The sequence below is a fragment of the Gopherus evgoodei genome, chromosome 10, assembly GCF_007399415.2.
Source record: "Gopherus evgoodei ecotype Sinaloan lineage chromosome 10, rGopEvg1_v1.p, whole genome shotgun sequence".
Lineage (NCBI taxonomy): Eukaryota > Metazoa > Chordata > Testudines > Testudinidae > Gopherus > Gopherus evgoodei.
Genome location: NC_044331.1, coordinates 86,016,569 through 86,037,939, shown reverse-complemented (window position 1 = coordinate 86,037,939; position 21,371 = coordinate 86,016,569). Strand labels below are relative to the sequence as shown.

General features: G+C 50.1%; 1 protein-coding gene across 7 annotated transcripts; it reads right to left on the bottom strand.

The window, feature by feature from the left end:
- Window positions 1-703: 703 nt before the first annotated feature.
- LOC115659059 (interleukin-9 receptor-like) lies at window positions 704-18,497 on the bottom strand. 7 transcript variants are annotated; one of them, XM_030578797.1, is made up of 10 exons: window positions 18,418-18,497; window positions 17,479-17,598; window positions 12,404-12,493; window positions 11,919-12,030; window positions 11,346-11,530; window positions 10,158-10,294; window positions 6,469-6,652; window positions 6,063-6,177; window positions 3,465-3,549; window positions 704-2,383 (listed from the first exon to the last, which is right to left on the bottom strand). In XM_030578797.1, exons 3-10 carry the CDS (start codon window positions 12,480-12,482, stop codon window positions 1,856-1,858), a joined length of 1,425 nt encoding a protein of 474 aa, XP_030434657.1. In that variant the 5' UTR covers window positions 12,483-12,493; window positions 17,479-17,598; window positions 18,418-18,497; the 3' UTR covers window positions 704-1,855. The 7 variants fall into 7 exon arrangements, with proteins under 7 accessions (XP_030434657.1, XP_030434659.1, XP_030434660.1 ...); XM_030578799.1 differs by having other exon boundaries at window positions 11,919-12,027; XM_030578800.1 differs by lacking the exon at window positions 11,919-12,030 and having other exon boundaries at window positions 11,346-11,565.
- Window positions 18,498-21,371: the final 2,874 nt, after the last annotated feature.

Sequence of the window (21,371 nt, the reverse complement as noted above, 5' to 3'; positions counted from 1 at the left end):
TGCCTCTCCCAGGCTTCCCCTCCCTGGGTTACCCTGGAAGATCACGGTGATTCAAACTCCTTGAATCTTAAACAGAGAGGAAAATGCACCTTCCCCCCTCCTTCTCCCAGACTCTCCCTGAAAGAGAAAGTAATCCTGACACAGAGAGAAAATTAACCTCTCTCTCCCCCTTCCCTCCTTTCTCCCCACAAATTCTCTGGTGGATCCAGACCCAGTCCCCTGGGGTCTCACCAGAATAAAAAAACAATCAGGTTCTTAAACAAGAAAAGCTTTTAATTAAAGAAAGAAAAAACAGTAAAAATTATCTTTGTAAATTTAAGATGGAATATGTTACAGGGTCTTTCAGCTATAGACACTGGGAATACCCTCCCAGCCCAAGTATACAAGTACAAATTAAAATCCTTCCAGCAAAATACAAATTTGAACTCCTTCCAGCCAAATACACATTTGCAAATAAAGAAAACAAACATAAGCCTAACTCGCCTTATCTACCTAGTACTCACTACTCTGAACTTATGAGAGCCTGTATCGGAGAGATTGGAGAGAAACCTGGTTGCACGTCTAGTCCCTCTGAGCCCCCAGAGTGAACAACAACCAAACACTAACAGCACACACACAAACTTCCCTCCCTCAAGATTTGAAAGTATCCTGTCCCCTGATTGGTCCTCTGGTCAGGTGACAGCCAGGCTCACTGATCTTGTTAACCCTTTCCAGGCAAAAGAGATATGAAGTACTTCTGTTCTATTAACTCTTATCTGTTTATGACACCTCCTGATTAGAGCATTAAAACACAGGCCCCAGTTGGCACCATCGGCGGCTGTCTCAGAAAAGGCACCAAGGAGTAAATGGGCTATGGAGTCTGGACTCCAGGGCTGCTTTTCCCTGGAAAACGAAGGTCTCCCAAAGCAGAATCCTTGTTTAGCAGCAGTGCCTGGATAATGGGATTACCTAAAATAAGCCTGAGCCCCATTTTTGGGGTGTGATTCCACCCTCCCCAGATGGTGAATCAGCCCAGCAGCTCACAGTGTGTTTTGAAATAAATCTTTTCAAGTCACAAGCAACACACTGGGTTTAATGTAAGCCAGAAAGTTACCAGGCTCGGAAACAGCAATACACAGTATGTAAAGACATTAACATATTGGACCTAGGCATGCCTGTGAACTCAGGTGCAGTTTAAAATGAACAGAAAATGCAGCATCTCACTAGTGTCCATCACTGGAAGAACATTGTTTTTCATCAAGCATCGTATGTATTCTAAGAGTGACACCGTATTTGAAATGCATGTAAGCCTGGTGCTGCATTTGCTGTTAGTGTCTGACTTCACCCTGATTGCAGCAAAGCAGGAGCTCTGTCTGGGGTACAGAATATGAAGTCACGGGGGTGTTGATTAGTAAGAGCTGCAGTGCTGCTCTGCCCCAGGGGAAATCTGGGAACCACTGGACCTCAGGGAGGCACAAAGGGAGGGTGTGCCTTCTGCTACATCCCTCCAGAGGGTGCAGGACGAGTTCTGCTACTGGTGTGGGGGAAAGGCATGGTCCAGCATCTCTTGGGGAGCCTAGCGTGTTGCTAGCTTGGCACAGACCTGGCTCACCTGGTCACAGAAACCATGATTGTGCTCAGCTCCTGCAGTGAGGGAGGCAGCAAGGGAAGGGGGCTGCTTGTGCCTGCCCTCTTTGGGCCAACTGTGTAGGCATTGGATATAACTTGCTTTTAAGAAAGGATTACTAGATCTGGCCCAAAGTTAACAGAACCTCTAACTGCACAAGGGGGTCAGATGGGCCAGCTGGTGGATGTGGCAGACCTGGCGACTTGGACATGCAGCAGCTTTCAGTGAGAGTCTGTCATTCTCGTCATTCTAATGCTTGACCTGACCATCCTTCTCGGTGAGCTGTAGCAGTTCAGCAGGAACTGGGCCACCTATGGAGTCACTGCCAGACAAGGTGCAATAGTCATTACTACAGAAGGACAAACTTTCCAGCTCCAGAGACTCCTGTGGCATAAAGAAGTCACCCTGACCGTCCCATAAATATGGGGGATGGTTCCCACTCACGTCTGGGCTGCCAAGATTGGTTTTGCTTGTTTCAGAGAAGTCTATAGCACCTGCATCATCAGCGTGGTTTTGTAGGAACAATGATGGCAGCCTGGCTTCCACTTCTTCCACACTCACATACCTGCTCTGGAGGTATTGCTGGTCAGGCCTGGAGGCAGGGCCAGAAAGGTCCTCCTGGGAAATCATTTCGGTCTTTGCCAGTGACTTGAAGGACAGCTGGGAAATGACATCATGAGCACTTAGACCAGGAACTCCATCGCCAGTCACTTTGCTTGGGTTGTTAGCATCATCTCTTCTGAGCTGCCCACATGTCTCATTAGGTCCAATCCAGTCCTAAAGCAAGGAATGGTAAATACTATTTAGTGGGGAGAGGCAGAATTTGCAAAGGAATTCTTGAACTATTGCTTTCCATAGGCTTTGGCAGTGCAGACCAGGGGCTAGATTCAGTTCTACATCAGTGCAACTCCCCTGAGTGAACCTCAAGTAATGGAGTAGAGAATAAGGCTTCTGCTTTCTCTGATGGAAGTTTTGATGACCTTCAAGCTTTCAGGCCTGAGCCATACCCTGAGCAGTCTCCGCTGTCTTGGCTCCCTGGGGGACAGGGGTACACAGCAAGGGAAGCAGGGAGGGGATAAGGAAAACGGCAACTGCACTATTGAGGTGGGCAATGCTCCCAGGCTTTGTCTTTGCACTTGCCAGGTGCTGGATCCTATTGTAACTTTCGGCAGGCAGAGTAAGTGCTAATTTACCCAGAAGACCTCAAAGTAGGGGGACAAGGGACTTGTCATCCTATGGGGTAGCAACAAGGCTCAGTCAAAACCAGCCAGCCCCCAGCACAGGGAGGGATGGAGAGAGAATGGAGGAAGGAGACAAGGCTGATGCTGGCCCAAGGGAACTGATTTCAAGTAAAAGGAAAAGGATCCTATACTTCTGACCATGATGAGGCAATGACCCTCCCTGCTGATGCCCCCTCAGTGCACGGGCTAGGAGCAGCTGGATTTAACAGGACGGAGTGGGTGAGCTGTCCCTAGATAGTCTGGTCTGACTGATTCTCCTGTAGTTCTTTGTCTAGGCAAGGAAGAGCCTGATCATGGCAGTTGTGGGTGTGATCTGGAAGGTCCAGTGGGGATTGGGCAAGGGCTGATGGTGGTGGTATAAAGGAAGGGAGGCAGTGACAGGAAGATGATCAGGATGGGAGGGCTTTGTTCCTAGGAGGAGAGGAGGTTGGTGATGGAGCAGCAGGAATATGGAGGCAGGTGTTTGAGTGGAGAATGAGGAATTTACAGAAAGACTAAAGCCCTGTATCGGAATGAGCCTGGTGAAGCCGGTTAGTGGAAGCAGTGATGAGAAGTTACAAACCACCTTCCCACGTTGAGGGGAACGATCATGAAGAAGAAAGAGAATTTGCTGTTACCTTAAAATTCCCATTGTGCAAGGTGTAGAGAGGCTGGAAGAAAGCAGCTGGAGTGGGAACGTTCAGGCAGAAGATGTTCTTTGCCCTGTGGAGAAAGAATGACACTGCTATCAAATCTAGATAAATGTTCCACCTTCTATCGCAACCCTGCAGCATACTGCGAAAGATTAAACCAAAACACTTAACTTTCTTCTGGAAAGACTCCAGGAAAGGCCCATTTCATATAGCTCCTGCCATCTGTCTGTGCATGGCTACACAGCTATGTGTGTGCATTTAATATCAACAGTGCAGACTATCTGGAGACAACTGTAGTCCAGATGGATTAAATGTATGTTTGCAAGTCCTCAGTGCAGACTCCTTCAAGGTTTCTGAGTCTTAATATATGTTGCAGTGTAATAGTATTAGAGAATAGTCTGAACTGCTCCCCTTTGTATGAATTCAGCTGGCAGGGCATTTTACAGCAACTATTTGATCTAAATCACCTCTGAACCTTTCGAGGAATGAAGCATCTTACAGAAGTACTAGTCTTATTAAATGTAGAGAGCATAACCCTGCACTATTCCTTTTGCCATCTGAAAAGCCTTTTTTAAAAAGAACTGGGGTGTAGGAGGTCTTCCTAACAGTCACAGCTGGGCTGAGGTCTGCCCATCCAGGATGGGAGTCATCAGGCCGGAGTTGGAGGAATCACAAGGCCAGGTGCTGTCAAAAAGGGTCAGGACCAGAGTCAGGCAGGGGTCAAAGATCAGAGTCAGTATCGAGTTAGAATCAGGAGGCAGGAATTGGAGTCAGAGTCAGACTGGACTCAGAGACCAGAAGATGAGGCAAAGTCTGTGTGGCTGCCCAGACAACTTCCTGGGGGAAACCCTGGGGTTAAGTAGGAGCACTTGGCCAATCAGAGGGCAGCAGAGTACTGTCTCTCTAGGTCTCATGGACGATACTTCCTGTGGCACCTACTCTCCACAGTGCTCCCTTGCTGTGCCTCTACTGGGCCTCCTGGTGGCACTAGAGGAATAGCAGCTGCCCCAGGTTCTTTAGACCTAGGTTCTAGTGCAGAGGTGGGCAAACTATGGCCCGTGGGCCACATCTGGCCCACGGGACCGTCCTGCCCAGACACCGAGCTCCTGGCCCAGGAGGCCACCTGGTGCCCCTCCCCTGCTGTTCCCCCTCCCCCGCAGCCTCAGCTTGCTCACGCTGCTGCTGGTGCAATGATCTAGGCAGCGGGGCTGTGAGCTCCTGGGGCAGCACAGCTGCAGAGCCTGGCCTGACCCGATCTCTGTGCTGCGTGGCGGCGGCGTGGCCCAGCTCCAGCCGGGTGGTGCAGCTTTAGCGCTGCCAGCCACAGGTGATCCAGGTGGTGCATTAAGGGGTAGGGAACCAGGGGAGGGGGAATGGATAGAGGGCAGGGGAGTTCAGGTTGGTGGTCAGGGGGTGGGGTGTGTGGATAGCAGTTGGGGTAGTGGGGGGAACAGCAGGTTGGATGGGGGCAGAGTGGGGTCCCAGGGGGCAGTCAGGAAGGGGGGGGTTGGATGGGGCAGCAGGGGGCAGTCAGGGGCAGGGGACATGGAGAAGGAGTGGTTGGATGGGGCAGGGATCCCAGGGGGCAATCAGGTATGAGAGGAGGGGTTAGATGGGGCAGCGGGGGCCCGGGGGTAGTCAGGCGACAGGGAGTCCAGATGTGTGGATGGGACAGGGGTCCCGGGGGGGCCATCAGGGAACAGGGGGGTTTGGATGGGGCAGGAGTCCCGGGGGGGGGCAGATAGGAGGTGGGTGCTGGGCCATGATCTCCTCCTCTAACCAGTCCTCCATACAATTTATGAAACCTGATGCAGCTCTCAGGCCAAAAAGTTTGCCCGCCCCTGTTCTACTGCCTGGATCCTTACATCTTTCCCCATTGCTACTAACCCAGGCCAGATTCTACCCCACATACCAGCACTTCCATGCAACTCTGGAAATTGCCCATGTAGATCCCCTATCCCTGCATAGAAGTACAGTCCATCTCAGAGCGCCCATGTGTTGGGGCATGACTGCTGCAGGCTTGATCCATTTTTTCCCTTTTACTCCCGGTTCTTTGCTCTGCTCAGAACTTAAGAAACACAGACACTTGGTCAGCTAGCTTAGTCACACTGGCACTTCACACACTGGCTAGTGTAGTGCCCACTGTCAGGAGTCCAGCCAGGGAAGATCTAAATGTTGATGACAGATTGATCATCAACAGCCAGTGCTCTATACCAGTCACCCTTATTTTACGTCTAGGCAAATTGTCACAAAGTTTTAAAAAATTCTTTTAACCGTAAGATACCCTGTGTAGTCTCAGCTGTGCTTCTTGATGGAGTTTAGGATCCCTGCAGTGCACCCTGCTCTCTCTACTCTGAGTATTGGTTCATTAACTATTGCAGCACATGGAGATAGCATGTTCAAGAATGTTTGCAGAGCACATTCCACTGAGTTCATGACATTCAAAGATCTGACTCTGGTGCAGAGGCAAGAAGCAGCCCCGATGTGTGGACACATGATATACACACTCATTAAACTTTAAAACTAGAAACTATATTAACCTAGAAAAGGCAGCCAGGGCTTGTGCAAAGGACTATAATGTACCTTGAAGAAAGCTTGAAGTTCAAAATTATGTAGAGTATGACACCAAGACATAGAGGAATGAATAAAATCTGTATCATGCTTCCGTGAATGAACTTTTTGGGCACCTGTAAAAAACCTACAAAAAGAATTATTCCATTAACAGAATCAACTCACAAATGACCATATAAAGAGTGGAATTCTATCCAGAATCTTAAACAAACAAGCAATGCAAATGAACTAACAGAAGCTATTAAAACCTTGAAAGAAAGTGACTTGACTATAAAAGGCTGGAAGACATTGTTCTTGATCCATGAACCTGCTGCTGACAGCCCCTTCATTGCCCAGCGTGTCTCTTTCTCTCTCTGTTTTATAAAGTGACTTTAGGGCTCATATGAAACTAAAAGGGACAAAACAAAGTTCTTTGCACCTGTGGGGGCTGCTCTTTGAAATTCAGTTGTCTGGCTCCACTCACTCCACTGGCTTTTATAACCATCATCTACTTGGGAAGTTTTGCAGCGAACTCTCGCAGTATAAGTGATGCCTACTTCAAACTCCATGGCCTCGATTTCTACCTTTGTCACTGCATTGAACAGCTGTTTGTGCTGTGCCTGCTGAAAAATATTAAGAAATAACTCTTATTAACAACACACAATAAAGGGCTGGTACTCTGAACAATTTGACAGCTCGCCAATCCTGACTCTGCATCCAAGAGGAGTAGTGGGGGCAAAAGACAGATCTGGCTTCAAGACTAAGCTGGATAAGTTTATGGAGGGGATGGTATAATGGGATAGCCTAATTTGGGCAATTAATTCATCTTTGACTACTAGTGGTAAATATGCCCAATGGTCTGCGGGGAGATGTTGGATGGGATGGGATCTGAGTTACTACAGAGAATTCTCTCCTGGGTGCTGGCTGATGAGTCTTGCCCACATGCTCAGGGTTTAGCTGATCACCATATTTGGGGTCAGGAAGGAATTTTCCTCGAGGGCAGATTGGCAGAAGCCCTGGGAGTTTTTCACCTTCCTCTGCAGCGTGGGGCACAGGTCACTTGCTGGAAGGTTCTCTACGCCTTGAAGTCTTTAAATCACGATTTGAGGACTTCAGTGGCTCAGACACAGGTTTGATACAGGAGAGCGTGGGTGAGATTCTGTGGCCTGCATTGTGCAGGTCAGACTAGATGATCATAATGGTCACTTCTGACCTTAAAGTGTTTGATTCTATGATTCTAAGGTGCTAATCCAAGGTTGGGCAAACTATGAGATGGGAGGCTGCATCCAGCCTTTTAGACATTTTAATCTGGCCCTCGAGCTCCCACTGGGGAGTGGAATGAGGGCTTGCTCCGCTCCGTGTATGCCATGGCTCCTGGAAGCAGCGGCATGTCCCCACTCCGGCTCTGACGCATAGGGGAAGCCAGGGGGCTCCACACGCTGCCTTCGCCCCAAGCACCACCCCCGTTGCTCCCATTGGCTGGGAAGGGCAACACACAGAGCCACCTGGCCGCGCCTCTGTGTAGGGGCCGGAGAGGGGACATGCCGCTGCTTCTGGGAGCTGCTTGAGGTAAGCACCGCCCAGAGCCTGCACCCCTGACTCCCTCCTGCACCCCAATCCCCTGCCCCATCCCTGATCCCCCTCCTACCCTCTGAACCCCTTGGTCCCAGCCTGGAGCATCCTCCTACACCGCAAACCTCTCATCCTCAGCCCCATCCCAGAACCCATATCTCCAGCCAGAGCCCTCACCCCCCCGCACCTTGAACTCCTCATTTCTGGCCCCACCCTAGAGCCCACATCCCCACTGGAGCCCTCACCTCCTCCTGAACCCCCGCCCCCAATTTTGTCAGCATTCATGGCCTGCCATATAATTTCAATACCCAGATGTGACCGTTGGACCAAAAGTTTGCCCACCCCTGTGCTAATCTGAGGTTAGTGAATACTCCCCATCTGAGCTCTGCATTCAGAAGCCCTCTTATCTGCATCCAGGATCATGAGGTCACATGATCCTGGATTCAGGATTCAGGTGGGGAGAACTCACAAACCTCCAATATCAATGTGTTGGAAGGGATGCATCAATTTCAACCAGGGGAGCCAAAGAGGCCAGCCAGTCCCAAACCAAGATGCTGGGGAGACCTGGATCCCAGATGACAGAGATGCCAAAGCCAAATGTGACACGTATGGGAATTTTCTGCAATATCCTTGAAAAAATCCTTATTTAATTAAGTTAAGTATCTTTGGAGTCCATTGAAGTAATTGCAAAGTTTATGTATTATTGTGGGCTGGGATTGTATATAACCTTTTTGGAGCGAGATGTCATGTGAACTGTGGGAAGTGTTATGAACTTCAGAAGACATTACTAAACCTTCCAGACAAGAACGGACTTTGGGGACAGACAGTGTCAAGAGGGTCGGATTAACCTTTTGTAGGCCTGGTGCCAAACATATTTTTGGATCTCCATGAAGGCAACGGAGCATGGTGCGGGGGGATCAGTCCCCAGAGCGAGGGGCCAGCCAGAGCCAATGGGGCACGGCATGGCAGGGGTGGTCCTGCTCCACCCAGCCCAGTGCGAGGGCACTATTTACACACCAGCTGTTGCCAGGCACACAGTGGCCTGCCCAGCCTTGTGCTGCCAGCATGTCCCTTCCCCTCAGGGGTGGGCCTGTGCCATGCCACACAGCCCCCCCCTACCTCCTGACTCTCTATGGCCAGACCCCCCCACTGACCCACTCACAAATGCACAGTGCTCTGCACAACACCACGCCTGCCCACAGCCCCACCATAACTGCCCAGCATCCTCCACAGAACCCCCACTCCCTAGTGCCCCAACACACACACATCCTCCCTGCCCCTTCACAGCCCAGCACTCTTCCATGTGCCCCACAGACCCACTCCCCCAAGCCCTGCTTCACGGTTGCACTCACCGGCCCTGCTGGGAGGCAACTGTTTGCTGGGCTGAGCCAGCAGGGCCAGTCCCAGGGCCAGGAATTGTTCTGTCCCCTCAGAAGTGGTGCGATCAGCCAGGCCAGGGCCTGCCCCAGCCGGGATCCCTCAAGACACACTTGCCTGGAGGGGCTCAGCCAAGCCCTCTGCACTGTCTCCCCCTCCACCTGGCTGAGACTGGCCACGCTTCTGCACCAGTCCCAGGTGGCTCAGCTCTGGGGACACAGGCAGGAGTCCCTCAGGTGGTAGGACGCAGAGACTGCCTGGAGCCGGAGATGCACTTGGGTCTGGCATGGGGGCAGACAGGAGCCGGCAGGCGGGGCCAGGGGATGGAGAGGAGCCCTCAGCCAGCCAATGGGCAGGCTGAGAGGAGCAAGTGGTAGGCAGGGGCGAGCCAGCGGCATCTTGGGAAGCAGTGCAAGTGGAGCAGGCCGAGTCCCCTTCTGTGCATGGGCCTGGCTCCATGGAGCCACTGAAGCCATTGTAAACCTGGGACTGAGTATCAAGTGATTTGCTTTGGGAATCTCTAGGGGGAGTTGAATGCAAATTTCTCTCCTCTGGCTGTACTCTAAGAAAGGACCATTGTTTGCTGATCACCTGTTCCTGAAGTTTAGGATCAATGGCCCAAGCTGTATAAATGAAGGACAGACCCATTCATGGGGAGGCTAGTTCTACACTAAATCTCCTGTGACCTTGTAACCACTGAAAAACACCTTGATGGGGCTGGAAGGATGGGCTCTTACCAGACCCCTTGTTAAGTTGGGGGCGGGAATCTCTGGTAAGCATTTTAGCATGCATATAGGTTCTTTGATTGGTTTAATGTTTTCTCTGTAATGCTTTTACCTGAAGAATAAATATGCTTGCTTTGTAAGGGCTGTGGGCAATTACAACTGTTCATAGCCTCTGAAGAAAAAGCAAAGTGCAGATGCTGGCTTGTTTAGGCAGAGCGGCTTATTGGGAGTATCACAGTGCTAGCAGGGAACAATGCAGACCCACTGGAAAACCCCTGGTCAGTAGGGAGAGACACACAGGTCTCTGCCCAGGAGAGGTGATGGCTAAGGAGCTGGCAGCCTAGATTGGGTGCCCTCGGTGGACCACGGAGAGGGAACACAGGTGCAGTTGCCCTGAACGGTGGCAGCAGGCATCTGTGCATGGCTCATCCAGGCTGAGAGCAGGTATACTTACCTCCCAGGATGTGTTGTGTCCCTTATACTCCAATTCGTACTGAAGAATGGGCTCTAGAGGCCCTGGCACACTCCACCAGAGCTGGCACTTACTGGCACTGATATTGCTCTGCAGGTTGAAGGGGGGATCACACTTAACTGGAAACAGAGAGAGGAATTATTCCAAACGCTTGGCTTTGAGAGACCTGCAGAACACAGAGCACAGTCCTAGGCTGCTCACAGCTGGGAGACATGGATCCCGTGATCCTGGGGTCAGCAGGAGACCAAATAAGCCCCCAGTGCAAGTTAAAGCAGCCACAGGGCTTCTGTAATGTAACACCAGCTATAACGGTCCCTGAGGAACTGCTATGCCAGCAAAGCATCACAAAGCAGGTTATGCTCTAGCACTCCCTACCATGAACACGCACTGAGATGCTCTGTGCTGGGGACAGAAACCAGAGGGGCTGCTGGAAAATGGGCTTCCTTCCCACTGGGAAAATCCTCATTATCCCCTTTAGGGAGCTTTCAGACCCCTCCGTGACACTGTGCATTGTGAAGTGGTCTTAGTGGGGCTGAGAATCAGGCCCATTGTTCACATTTCCTGAGGCTCCCCAGTCCTTCCTCTATCTTAGCAAACAGTGCTGCTGTCGGCAGAGGGAGCCCCCAGGGCTCAAACTGCAGCGATGGCTTGATGGATGTTGCCCAAGGCAGATAGCAAAGCAAGGGAGGATGGTGGCAGAATGACCCCTAAGGATGGGCTGGGGTGTGTATGGAAGAATAAGAGACCCAGAGAGGGTCCTGAGGGGCATGATGAGCTGCCCACATATAGAACAAGTACAGATCATGCTGCCCAAGAGTGGGGGCTCTGCATCCTCATCAGTCCCATTTGCTGCCACTGAAGTCTCACTCTTCAGTGGACTTCACAGGCCAAACACTCTCATTCCCAAGGGACCAGCCAGCCCCCGTCCCATAGCCAGGGCTGGCACAACCCATTTGGCGACCTAGGCGGTTGCCTAGGGCACTAACATTTGGGGGGAGGCGACCGCTGCGGCCGGATTTTTGGCCGCCCGGGTTGTCAGCGGTATTTCGGGGACGGGACCTTCCGCCACTTGTGTCAGCGGCGCCATTTTGGGGGTTGGACCTTCCGCCGCCTAGGGTGCCAAAAAAGCTGGTGGTGCTCCTGCCCATAGCTGCCATGGGTGGTACTCACTGTTCAGACTGGGTTCATATTCCTGGAAAGCAACGTATGTGCGATTCCTCCCAAAGAAACCACCTTGTAGCAAGATGTTGTAACTGTCGTGCTGCGTGAACCTCTCCATCATGTTAATTGTGCAGTGATGCTGGCTGTGCAGCTTGTCTCTGGCAGTCAGTGTGCAGGTGTAATTCTCATCCGAGCTAGAGTAACCAAGGGGCTGAATGTTTGTCTTATGCTGGAGAGTAATGGGTTTAGTTACTTTAAGAGTTCAGCCTTAGTTATTTGTAGGAGTGCCAGTCACCACACACTTTGCACAGGCCCCTTGAACTGGGGTCTTCCCAGTGTGTAAATGCAAAGGAATGCAGTCCTGGGCTCCAGCAAGTGCCTTACATGTCTGACCTGAAAAGGGACGGCAGGTCAAAGCCAGGCCAACAAGTGAGGAGGTGGAGGAGATCACTAGGATTCGGCTGTTGGGGAGAGTTCAGGGCCAAGGAATCCAGAGAGCCCCGCCTACCCTGTTCCTCTGCTTGGCCCCCTGCCTGAGCCAGGGCCCCACTGTGGCAGACCGCGAGTATGCATTGAGCTTACTTTGTGAAATGCACGTGAAAGGGTCCATCCCCCAGTCTCCCATCTGTCTCCCACATACAGTATACTCGGTAGAGGTAGTTATTCAGACAGCTCAGGTTGCCAGGAAATTCTGCTGAGGAAGGAGATCTGAGATTTTCAGAAATTAAATTCATTTGTTATTTAATGCCAACAGCCTCTCTTTGGGTTCCAGCCCCTGACACATCAGCGACGCTGTGCACTAGCCTTGCCACTTATTCCTGGGACAGATCTATTCCCCCGATCCCCACCACACTTTATTGTATGAAATGAGACTGTAAACTCTTGGGGGCAGGGCGCGTGTGTGCAGTTTATCTGCTCTCTTAGCTGCCCAGCATGTCACTGGGGATGGGAAATAACAACAGCTACTTGATCCCTGGGCCCCATATTGCCCTCTGACTTGTCCAGTGCCTGGTGTGGGGAGAGAGAGAGAAATGGCGTGAGTGCTCCCAATCTCCTCTCCCCCTTACCTCTTCCTTCCCGTCTTCTGGAGAACACAATGGTAATAAAGCAGAGTTGGAGGCACACTCGCCAGATGTCATTTCCCATTGTAAATGTGTCTGAAATACAAAGTATGTTAGGAGTTGAAAGGGCTTTGGGGGTCTCTATGGCAACATGCAGTGTATCAATCACTTTTCCATGCTGGAGCTGGGACTGGCCCAACCCCTGCCCCGGCAGGGCATGGCATAGCCTGGGAACTGCTCTGCTCCCTGCAGCTAACAGGCTGCAGCCAAAGGAATTGAAGGCACAAGCAGCACTGCAGGAATTACATGGCCTATGACATCTTCTTCAGCTAATTTCTATGATGCTTTTAATTCCTTCCTCCCCTCAATCCTTCCTAGACCTCCCTCCACGTACAGTGATACCTGTACCATGCACATTGTAGGCACTGCTCTGTCTTTAATGGGGGCTCTTCTCTCTCGAGTGCCTAACAACCGTTCTCCCTCTCCCTCTTCTCATTTCTGCCCGTAACTGCTCTGTTGCTGTGAACATACTCACCTGAACCCTCCTTTGGCATCTTTAATGCCTCTTTCCTACTTGTCCCTTCTCTTAGCCATCTGAACCCTCTATTCATCTCATTGGCCTGAGCGAATGTTTGCAGGGCCTTGTCCTTCAACTCAGTTGGTATTGGCCTGATCTGTGGTTACAGGTCTGAAGTCAGCAGTTAATGGTGTCCTGTGAGATGCCTCCAGCTCTCACAAGGTGGGCATCACTCTGTCTTTGGAAACAAGTTCACTGTCATGTGCTGCTCTAGCGGGCAGAGAACCAGTCTGAAGACCAGAAGGTGTGCAGTAACCAGAGTATTGGGGGAAGGGAGCACAAGGTGCAAACTCAGCCAAACTCAATTAATTAAAAAAATTCAAATAGCTCTTAAAAGGACCTGTCATCAAGCAAGTAGCTGAAGAGAGCTCAGCACCTACCAGTGTACCTAATAATCTCACTTTCCTACACCTTTGCCTGCCTTCAGCTTCCCTTATCTTTAATGAAACACTGAAAAAACAACAGGCAGGTGCTAAGAAGCAGATCAGGCTTCATCCCCGGAGGGGATGTCTCACTACCACCCTATATATTGCTGCAGATTTTATTCTGATCTGGGGCTGAGAAGAGGAAATTCACAATTAACTGACATCAGCCGAGGGCGGTTAAGTAGGATTAAGTATCTCTTTCTTATCATTCTAATCAGGGCGCTGACTGTCTGTGATAAATGCTGTAAGATTGACTAAATATGAAATACAGAAAACTGCATGAATGCACACACACTCTGGCACGAACATGTGCATACATGAACACACACACCAACTAGCAAACACAGATCAGAATAATTAAGAGACACCCATTTCTAGGTTCCTGTCAGAAAACTTCTCAAGTCAGTTCTATAATGTATTATCTGTATCAGATACCACAGGGTAAGTGGGGCTCACCTAAAAACCATAGCTAAATGCAAGGTCATCTAGGAATCAAGAATGTAGGTCACACATAGGGTGATGGGGCCTCTGTTTTGGAAGGCAGAGATTCAGAAATGGACTTGTGGTAATGGCAAGTAACCAGCTGACCGTGAGCTCCCAGTGCAATGCCGTAGCTAAGATGACTAATGTAAACCGTGGATGTATAATGTGAGGAATATTGAGCAGAAGTAGGGATGTGTTATAACCACTGCATATGCCATTAGCGGAATACAGTGTCCAGTTCTGGTGTCCACATTTCAAAAAGATTGTTAAAACATTGGGAAAAGGTTCAGAAAAAACTACAAGGATGTATGAGTCCTGGAAAACCTGCCTTGCAGTGAGAGACTAAAGAAGCCCAATCTATTTAGCTCATCCCAGAGAAGGCTGTGACCCACGGATCACTTGGTGCCAACTGGCAGTGGGGTGCATAGGGTTGAGGGGGTGGGTTTGGTATCTAAATACTAGTTCACCAAAGAGTGTCATGCAAGGTCTCTACTGAAAGTCTGGTCCTCATCATCATTGTGAAATGTATGTATGGATAGTATGGCAGGAGTTATGCATATAGACTGCAAGTTAGGTTCTTTAGGTCTGTGACTGGAGGCTGGTCACCAAAAGGTGTTCGACAAGATTCTTTCAGGCAAAAGCTGTTTGTCTGTCTGGCTACATGCAAACTGAGTATTGTACAGATCACACTGGCCACTCAGTTATAGTCTGAGCTGATTGCTAACAAGGGATCGTGAAATCTTCCAGGGAGGGAATTTACAGGAAGAAATAAACCAGCAGGAGGACATCCTTTTTGCGAGTGAAGACAATGGAACTTTGGACCTATAGCTGGGGGAGCGGTTAGTGCAGGGTACACCCAGTTACACTTCACCACGCAGATAAACTGCTGGATAGCTTGTTTTATCAACAGAAGATCACAGCTGGTTGGGTTGTTTGATGCTGAGAAAGAAACTTGGTGCAAGGTAACCTTTAGAAGACAGCGGAATGTCCTGTTAGTTAAGTTTAAGTGCTAGAAACTGTGTTATGATTTTATGTGTCATCATTTGTTTCCCTCAATTCTATTTGCTTCTTCTCAATCTTTGTTCTTTGTTAAATAAATGTCTTGTTTTCTCTCTAACTCCAGCTAAATGCTGTGCACTGAGTGGAGTGGTGAGCCTGCCGTGTAACTGGTAAGTTGGTGTGTGCTATTCCTTGGGAGTAGCGGATCTGTGAATTCTGGGTGTCCAGTGGCAAAGATGCTCGGCATGGTCAGGGGCTAGCGTGTGCCTATTACTAACCTGGCCAGAGAGCAGGGCCTGTGGAGGCCTGGCCATCCTGGTGCTGCCAGAGGCTGGTGGAATCGGGGAGCACATGAGGTGCAGATTTTTTACATCAGAGGGGTAGCCGTGTTAGTCTGGATCTGTAAAAGCAGCAAAGAGTCCTGTGGCACCTTCTAGACTAACAGACGTAGTGGAACATGAGCTTTCGTGGGTGAATACCCACTTCGTCGGATGCATGTCACCCACAAAAGCTCATGCTTGAAAACGTCTGTTAGTCTATAAGGTGCCACAGGATTCTTTGCTGCTTTTACAGATTTTTTACAGTGAGGGGAATTAGCCACTGGAACATTTCACCTAGGGCTGTGAGAGATTCTCCAGCACTCTACGTTTGTCAATCAAGACTGGACGTCTTGGTAAACGAGTCTCTATCACTCAAACAGACGTTATGGGCTGGATGTGGGACTTGAGGGAGGGTCTGCATTCTGTGCTATGCTGGACTAGGATGACCAGATGCCCTGATATTTGGGGCTTTGTCTTGTATAGGACCCAATTACGCACCCCACGCTCTGTCCCGATACGTCACCCTAGGTCAGACTAGATTATCATAGTGGGCCCTTCTGGCCTTTAGACCTGCAGTATCCACCCCCACAAACTTAAAGCCCAAAGTGCCTTCCAAGAGCTACTGCTTGCCTGGGTGGCTTCTTGGCTTCTCAGCTATTGCCCAGGACTCCCTGTTTGAGAGGAAGGTGAATTGCTGCTCGCTCCTTATTACCTGAGGGAAAGTCTGGCTACAGACATATGGCCATCGCAATGGAGGTCAGGGGCCTAGTGCCTGCTTATCCTAGTGGTGAATTTGGCCCATCCTGGGGTAGCTTTTTACTTCCCGGGTATCTTAGGCCCAGAGTCCAAAAGTCTTTTCGATCCCCCAAATGTTCCTGTGAGAGCTGCTGTCTTTGTGCCTGACTGGATTCTGCCAGTCTGTCTATTACGACCCAAGGCAGCAGGAAAACAAGAGGCAAGCAGCAGCCAATCAGAAACCAAGGACAGCCAGTCAAAATGCATCAACACAGCAGCTGGGCAGCAAGCAGTGGGCCGAAGCACAAACACCACTGTATTGTACATGCATCCCATGAAGTGGGGATTCACCCACGAAAACTCATGCTCCAATACGTCTGTTAGTCTATAAGGTGCCACAGGGCTGTTTGCTGCTTTTACAGATCGAGACTAACACGGCTCCCCTCTGATACTAAACACCACTGTGACATCCAGCTCTGTGCAAGAGCGCTAAGCGATAAGGGCAGAGCATGGCTGGGGGACAGAGCAGCTGGGATGCATGGCCACTGGGTGACAAGGCAGCTCAGCAGATTTTCAGTATGGCAAAGGCCATTTCTGCAATGGCACCAAACTCTGGGTGACTGGCAAGAAATCCCCATGGGATTTGCCTGTTATCAGGAGTGAGGGGAAAAATCACACTGTAAGGAAGACAAAGCTGTGGTGATGAGAGCCGCAGGCTTCCTGCCAGGCACTGGAATTGCTAAAGAGCATAAGGATGATGTTACTTTGCAGTGCTTGGGTGAGGATCTTAGAAGTGCTAAAGGACCCAGGGATATTGCATGCAGAGTCTAGGAACTCACAGACTGGCAATATCAAATATCTGTTTAGGGGAGAGTACTGGGAGCCAGAACTCCTGGGTTCTATTCCCAGCTAGGGCACTTAGGGTATGTCTGCACAGCCTGTGGAATGCGCCTCCAAGCCTAGCTCAACAGATTCAGATTAGGGGGACTCGTGCTAGCACTCTAAAAGCAGCAGTGTAGACAGCACTTTGAAGTTGTGGCTCGGGCTGGAGCCTGGGCTCTGTAGCCTAGAGAGTGGGGCTGAGGTGCTAGAACTAGGGGTATTGGGTGGGCTGCCACACTCCCTGGCTTGAAGTGGATTCCATTATATCCAGGGTTACCAATGGCTCTTGGCCTTCCCACTATTCTTACTGGTCCAGCACCTCTGGAGCAGGCTTCAAGGCCCCAGCTCCTCCCCCAGCCACACTTCAAAGCATGGTCTATGCAGCTGTTTTTAGAGCACTAATGTGAACCGCACTAGCCCCAGTCTACCAGCCTGCTGGGAGGCTCCTTCTGCGGGTTATGTGGCCGTGCTCCGACTGTTGAATATCAGTGTTATTTCTCCCCATTATAGTTCACGCACATGGGCCATTGTGTTCCTCTCTAACTTGGGGGAGTTGTGTCTGCAAAGCGAGGCCACTGGAGACGCTGCGCTATTCTCAGGGCTATGCTGTGTACTCGTGCCATGAGTGGAATCCAGTGAGAGCAGGCAGTGGGGACTCACCAGTTTAGTTAACGCTGATTCCTTTAGCACCCAGCTGTAAATGGGTCACTTCTCCCTATGCAGAACCTTCTGTTCCTCTCTAGGCTTCTTCAGGATGCACCAGCAACAGGCGTTTCAGTGCTGAAGAGCAGCAGAAGGGAGAGGAACATTGACCCGTAGGCAGAGCAGAGCTGGCACTCTGCTATAATCAAGGGCTGGGGCCAACTCGCTCTTGGCATTTCTCTCATTCAGGAAAATACATGTCACAATCAGTTGACAAGCAGAAGTATATAAATAATATGCACAAACACACACACACACACAAAGGGTGAGAATGTGCAGATGGGAAGGATAAAGGGAAAAGTAATAGATTCTCATTTCCACAGAGTAACAAACCCTCCAAAGTGATCAGTCTGTTCCTCCCATTATCCTCAGAGGGACATTTTCCCAGACCTTGATGCACATGATAGCTGCCTGCAGTAAATCTGCCAGCCCTAAACCCTGGAGGCTGCGAAAACCATAGTGCAATAACAACACACAGCAATTACACACCATGGTCTGCAGATGGGTATCTATACAAAATCCAGCACATTGATAGCTATAGCTAGTCATTCATTAATCCGCCTTAATTTTCCTCAGCTGGTTTTCCCTAGAAACGTGCTGTTGGGGTGAGGTCTCCTTCCAGCATAGCCCCCGCCCTGGGTGTAACATAAGCATAAACCCTTCCTCACTGGGCAGTTTGCACTCTCTGTTGGCAACAATGTACTGCAAACTACAGCCTTGTGTGCTGGGAGCTAGTGGAACAAAACTGCAGAGATGATCTGGATCATTAAGGTTTATAGTACAAGGAACACTATAAAGCTGCTAGTATTATTTATTATTGGTTAACATCTTAGTTCAGTAATTTCTCCTAGCACTATCCAGCAAAATACAAAGCCCAGCAATAGCTTGTCTCCTTACCAGCACAAATTAAACTTCAATTTTCATGCCTCCTCTGTTTCTTGACAGTTTAGAGTGTGTGGTTTGTTCATCAAGCAGCAGCAGTTCTGGTATAATAAAGCAGAGTTCACTGTGCCTTGTTTTAAAGCTAGTCTCAATAACCAATGACAAGTTTCTCTGAGATTATCAGACTGATACGAAGTAGCCACATTTGCAATTACTCATTAGTGATGGAGCAGTTGCTGAATTTACATTAAGGGGTCAACGTTACTGAGACTGAACTATTTGCTGAATGACTTAAAATACCTTCTTAGAGTTTTTTTTTAAAAAAATGAGCACAAGAGCTTTTTATAAGTGACCTAAAAACACTTCCCAGCCCTGCCTGAGTGAGCGGTGAGACTGCTGTCATTCTCATGCCCGAGGCTCAGCTATGTTTGTATGTTTGTGCTCTGTAAGGTACCAAGCAAAGTCTGGGCACTGCATAAATAAAAAGTATCCAGACCAACACTGAGCTCTGGCTTATTCAGGGTTTCCCTTGTCTGAAGCCTAGAAAAGCAGTCAAGAACTTGACCATGGCCTGGTAGGAGCAGCTTTACTGTTAGCTTTGCTACCTGCACAGTCATTTACACAGTGGTATCTGGGATGCATCACAACAGTCAGAGGAGAGCCAGAGAGAGATTAAAGCCAGCGAAGCGAGGCCTGGCACGACAATCTGTTTGGGTGGCGTTGCCTTCAGAAGGGCAAAGCAGGCAGGGAGCGTGCGTCTGTGAAGTTGGGAATATTAGAGACGGGAGCCCTGCATGTAGCCTTGGGCTCCTCAGTGTTGCTCTGTGGGTACACCCTGCATGTAGCTGTAGGGTGGGATTTCCCAACATGCTCAGCACTGGCCTAGCTCTGCTCCCATGATGTCACTTGTAAAACTCCCATTGCTGCTGATGGGGGAGTGAGGCCACCATCACCTGCCTTGGGAAATGCCACCCTCATGCTCATTGTGTAGGTTTGCTTCCTAAACATGAATCCTCCAAACCAGACAATGAAAAACTAGAGCGCCTCTGAAATGGGAGCTATTTCTTAAAGGTCACCCTGAGACAAATGTAGCCAGCTGAACTCAGAGCAGGAGGCCCCAGAGAGCTTTGTAAACTGGTTACTGTGAAACTGGACCTATTTTAGCAGGAAAGAGACGTATTGGAGCATGAGCTTTCATGGATGAATACCCACTTGGTCGGATGTGTCCTTTGCTGGCAAGGGGACTCGGGACCCTATATTCAGGGCCTTTCCCCATCACTGTGGCTTGTGAATCACTCTGGAGGTGTTGTTAGGCCAAGTGCTCTGATGACTAAGCCAACGTGCACTGCCCATGCAGCTGAAAGGGAAGCACCAGAACTCAGGAGCTCTTCAGCCACCTGATAAAAGCCTGACCCTTCCTCCCCAGTTTAATTTGATATTCTCCAATGGGAATTTAGCTGTGGAGTAGTTTAGCCTCTGCTGTGACCACAGGCAGTCTTGGTCTTGCTGTGCTGCTGCTCTGCCTTCACTGGGGCATAGTCAGGGAGTTAGCATAGTCCCACGCCATGGCTGATGCATTGTGTGTCCTCTACAAGGGAATGTCACTGCTTTTTAGCCACCTGCACCCCAAAGCACTTCATAGACTGTACTGAACCGACTGTGCAAACTGGAGATCAGTGCAATCCCCGGCTAGAGTGGAACATGGCAGCTCCTTCCCAGAGCACCCCAGGTCAGGCAGAAGACTCCTGTTTCCAACTGAAACAGAAGCGGGAGAGCAGGAAGGCAGGATGCAATTTGTCCAAGAGACTGGGACCATACCCCTATTTGTGTGTTCCATAATGTTGGGAAGCCAGCACTCCCTAGCACCACACTGGAGCATTGCGGGGACAACTAGCCCAGAATGGAAGGCAGCCTGATTAACTCCCCCATGCGGCACATGCATGCAGCATACCTTAGCACTGTGCTGAGGCACTGGGCTGATTCAGAGAGATGTGTGCCCCTTTATCAGTCCCTAATGCCACAGCACCCTGGGTTTTCCCTGGAGGGCTCCCATCAAAGTACAAACCCAGCTTGATCCTGCTTTGTCCATGAGATCAGCCAAGCTCTCAGCATGAGATGGTAGGTACAGTAGAACTCCTGGCCACGCTTGAGACCCATTAGGCCTCTCTTACTTGGCAGTCAGCAGTTGTACCAAATGAGCTGGAAGGGAGTGTCCCCTCCTGCCAGTAGCACAGTCGCCAACTCTCACGATACTGTCATTAGCTTCGCAGTAGCCTATGTTTCGCTCAAAGCCCCAGATCTTTCAGTCATGTGATTACATGAGAATTTTCAGCTTTCATTCAAAAGCAATCTAAGGTAAGTTTCCCTCATGGCTATGGAGGAAAATGTGACCCAAGTGCAGCCTGGGGGCTCTGCAACCACCTGGAATTTATTGTTTGTAAAAATTTCACACTTGTTTGGGGCCTAGCTTGTGACTTTTGACACTTTGGCAGAGGGGGCCCGTAGTGGGAAGCCCCTCTTTGCAGATCTTAAAGACCTTATCTCTGCAGGGACTTCCCTCCCTGGGGCCTGTGTGTGGTCAGGGTCGGAACGGTCTAATATCTCAGAGCTAATTAGGCGCTGAAAGGGAATGAGTTTGTTCAAATCAGTCTCTGGCTGGGCAGCAAGCATATGTGCTCCTCTGCTGCCCCCGTGCGGGCAAGTGGGTTAGCACACCCCAGAGCACCTCCAGGAGGCTGCAACATGTCCCCACAGAAGGAGGCAGAGAAGGAGGGGAGCTGAGCTGCAATGGGGAGGGAGTTGGGGCCAGAGGAGGAAGTGGGGCCCTGGAGGCTGCACACGGAGATATAGAGGGATGAGGGTAGAGGAGTTGTGCCAAGAGGGGACTGCATTCAGCAGAGGGGCTGAGGCTGGAGTGGAGGGGGCTCTGCAGGGAGGTACAGGGCTACATCCAGGGGCATAAGGCAAAC

What these genes read in the sequence shown, in the direction of transcription:
- LOC115659059 (XM_030578797.1), bottom strand. Translation starts at nt 12,482, where the DNA reads ATGGGAAATGACATCTGGCGAGTGTGCCTCCAACTCTGCTTTATTACC. An exon ending in TTTCACGTGCATTTCACAAA is followed by an intron (nt 11,531 to 11,918) that starts GTAAGCTCAATG and finishes TGGTTACTCTAG; the next exon opens with CTCGGATGAGAATTACACCT. An exon ending in ATATGAACCCAGTCTGAACA is followed by an intron (nt 10,295 to 11,345) that starts GTGAGTACCACC and finishes CTCTGTTTCCAG; the next exon opens with TTAAGTGTGATCCCCCCTTC.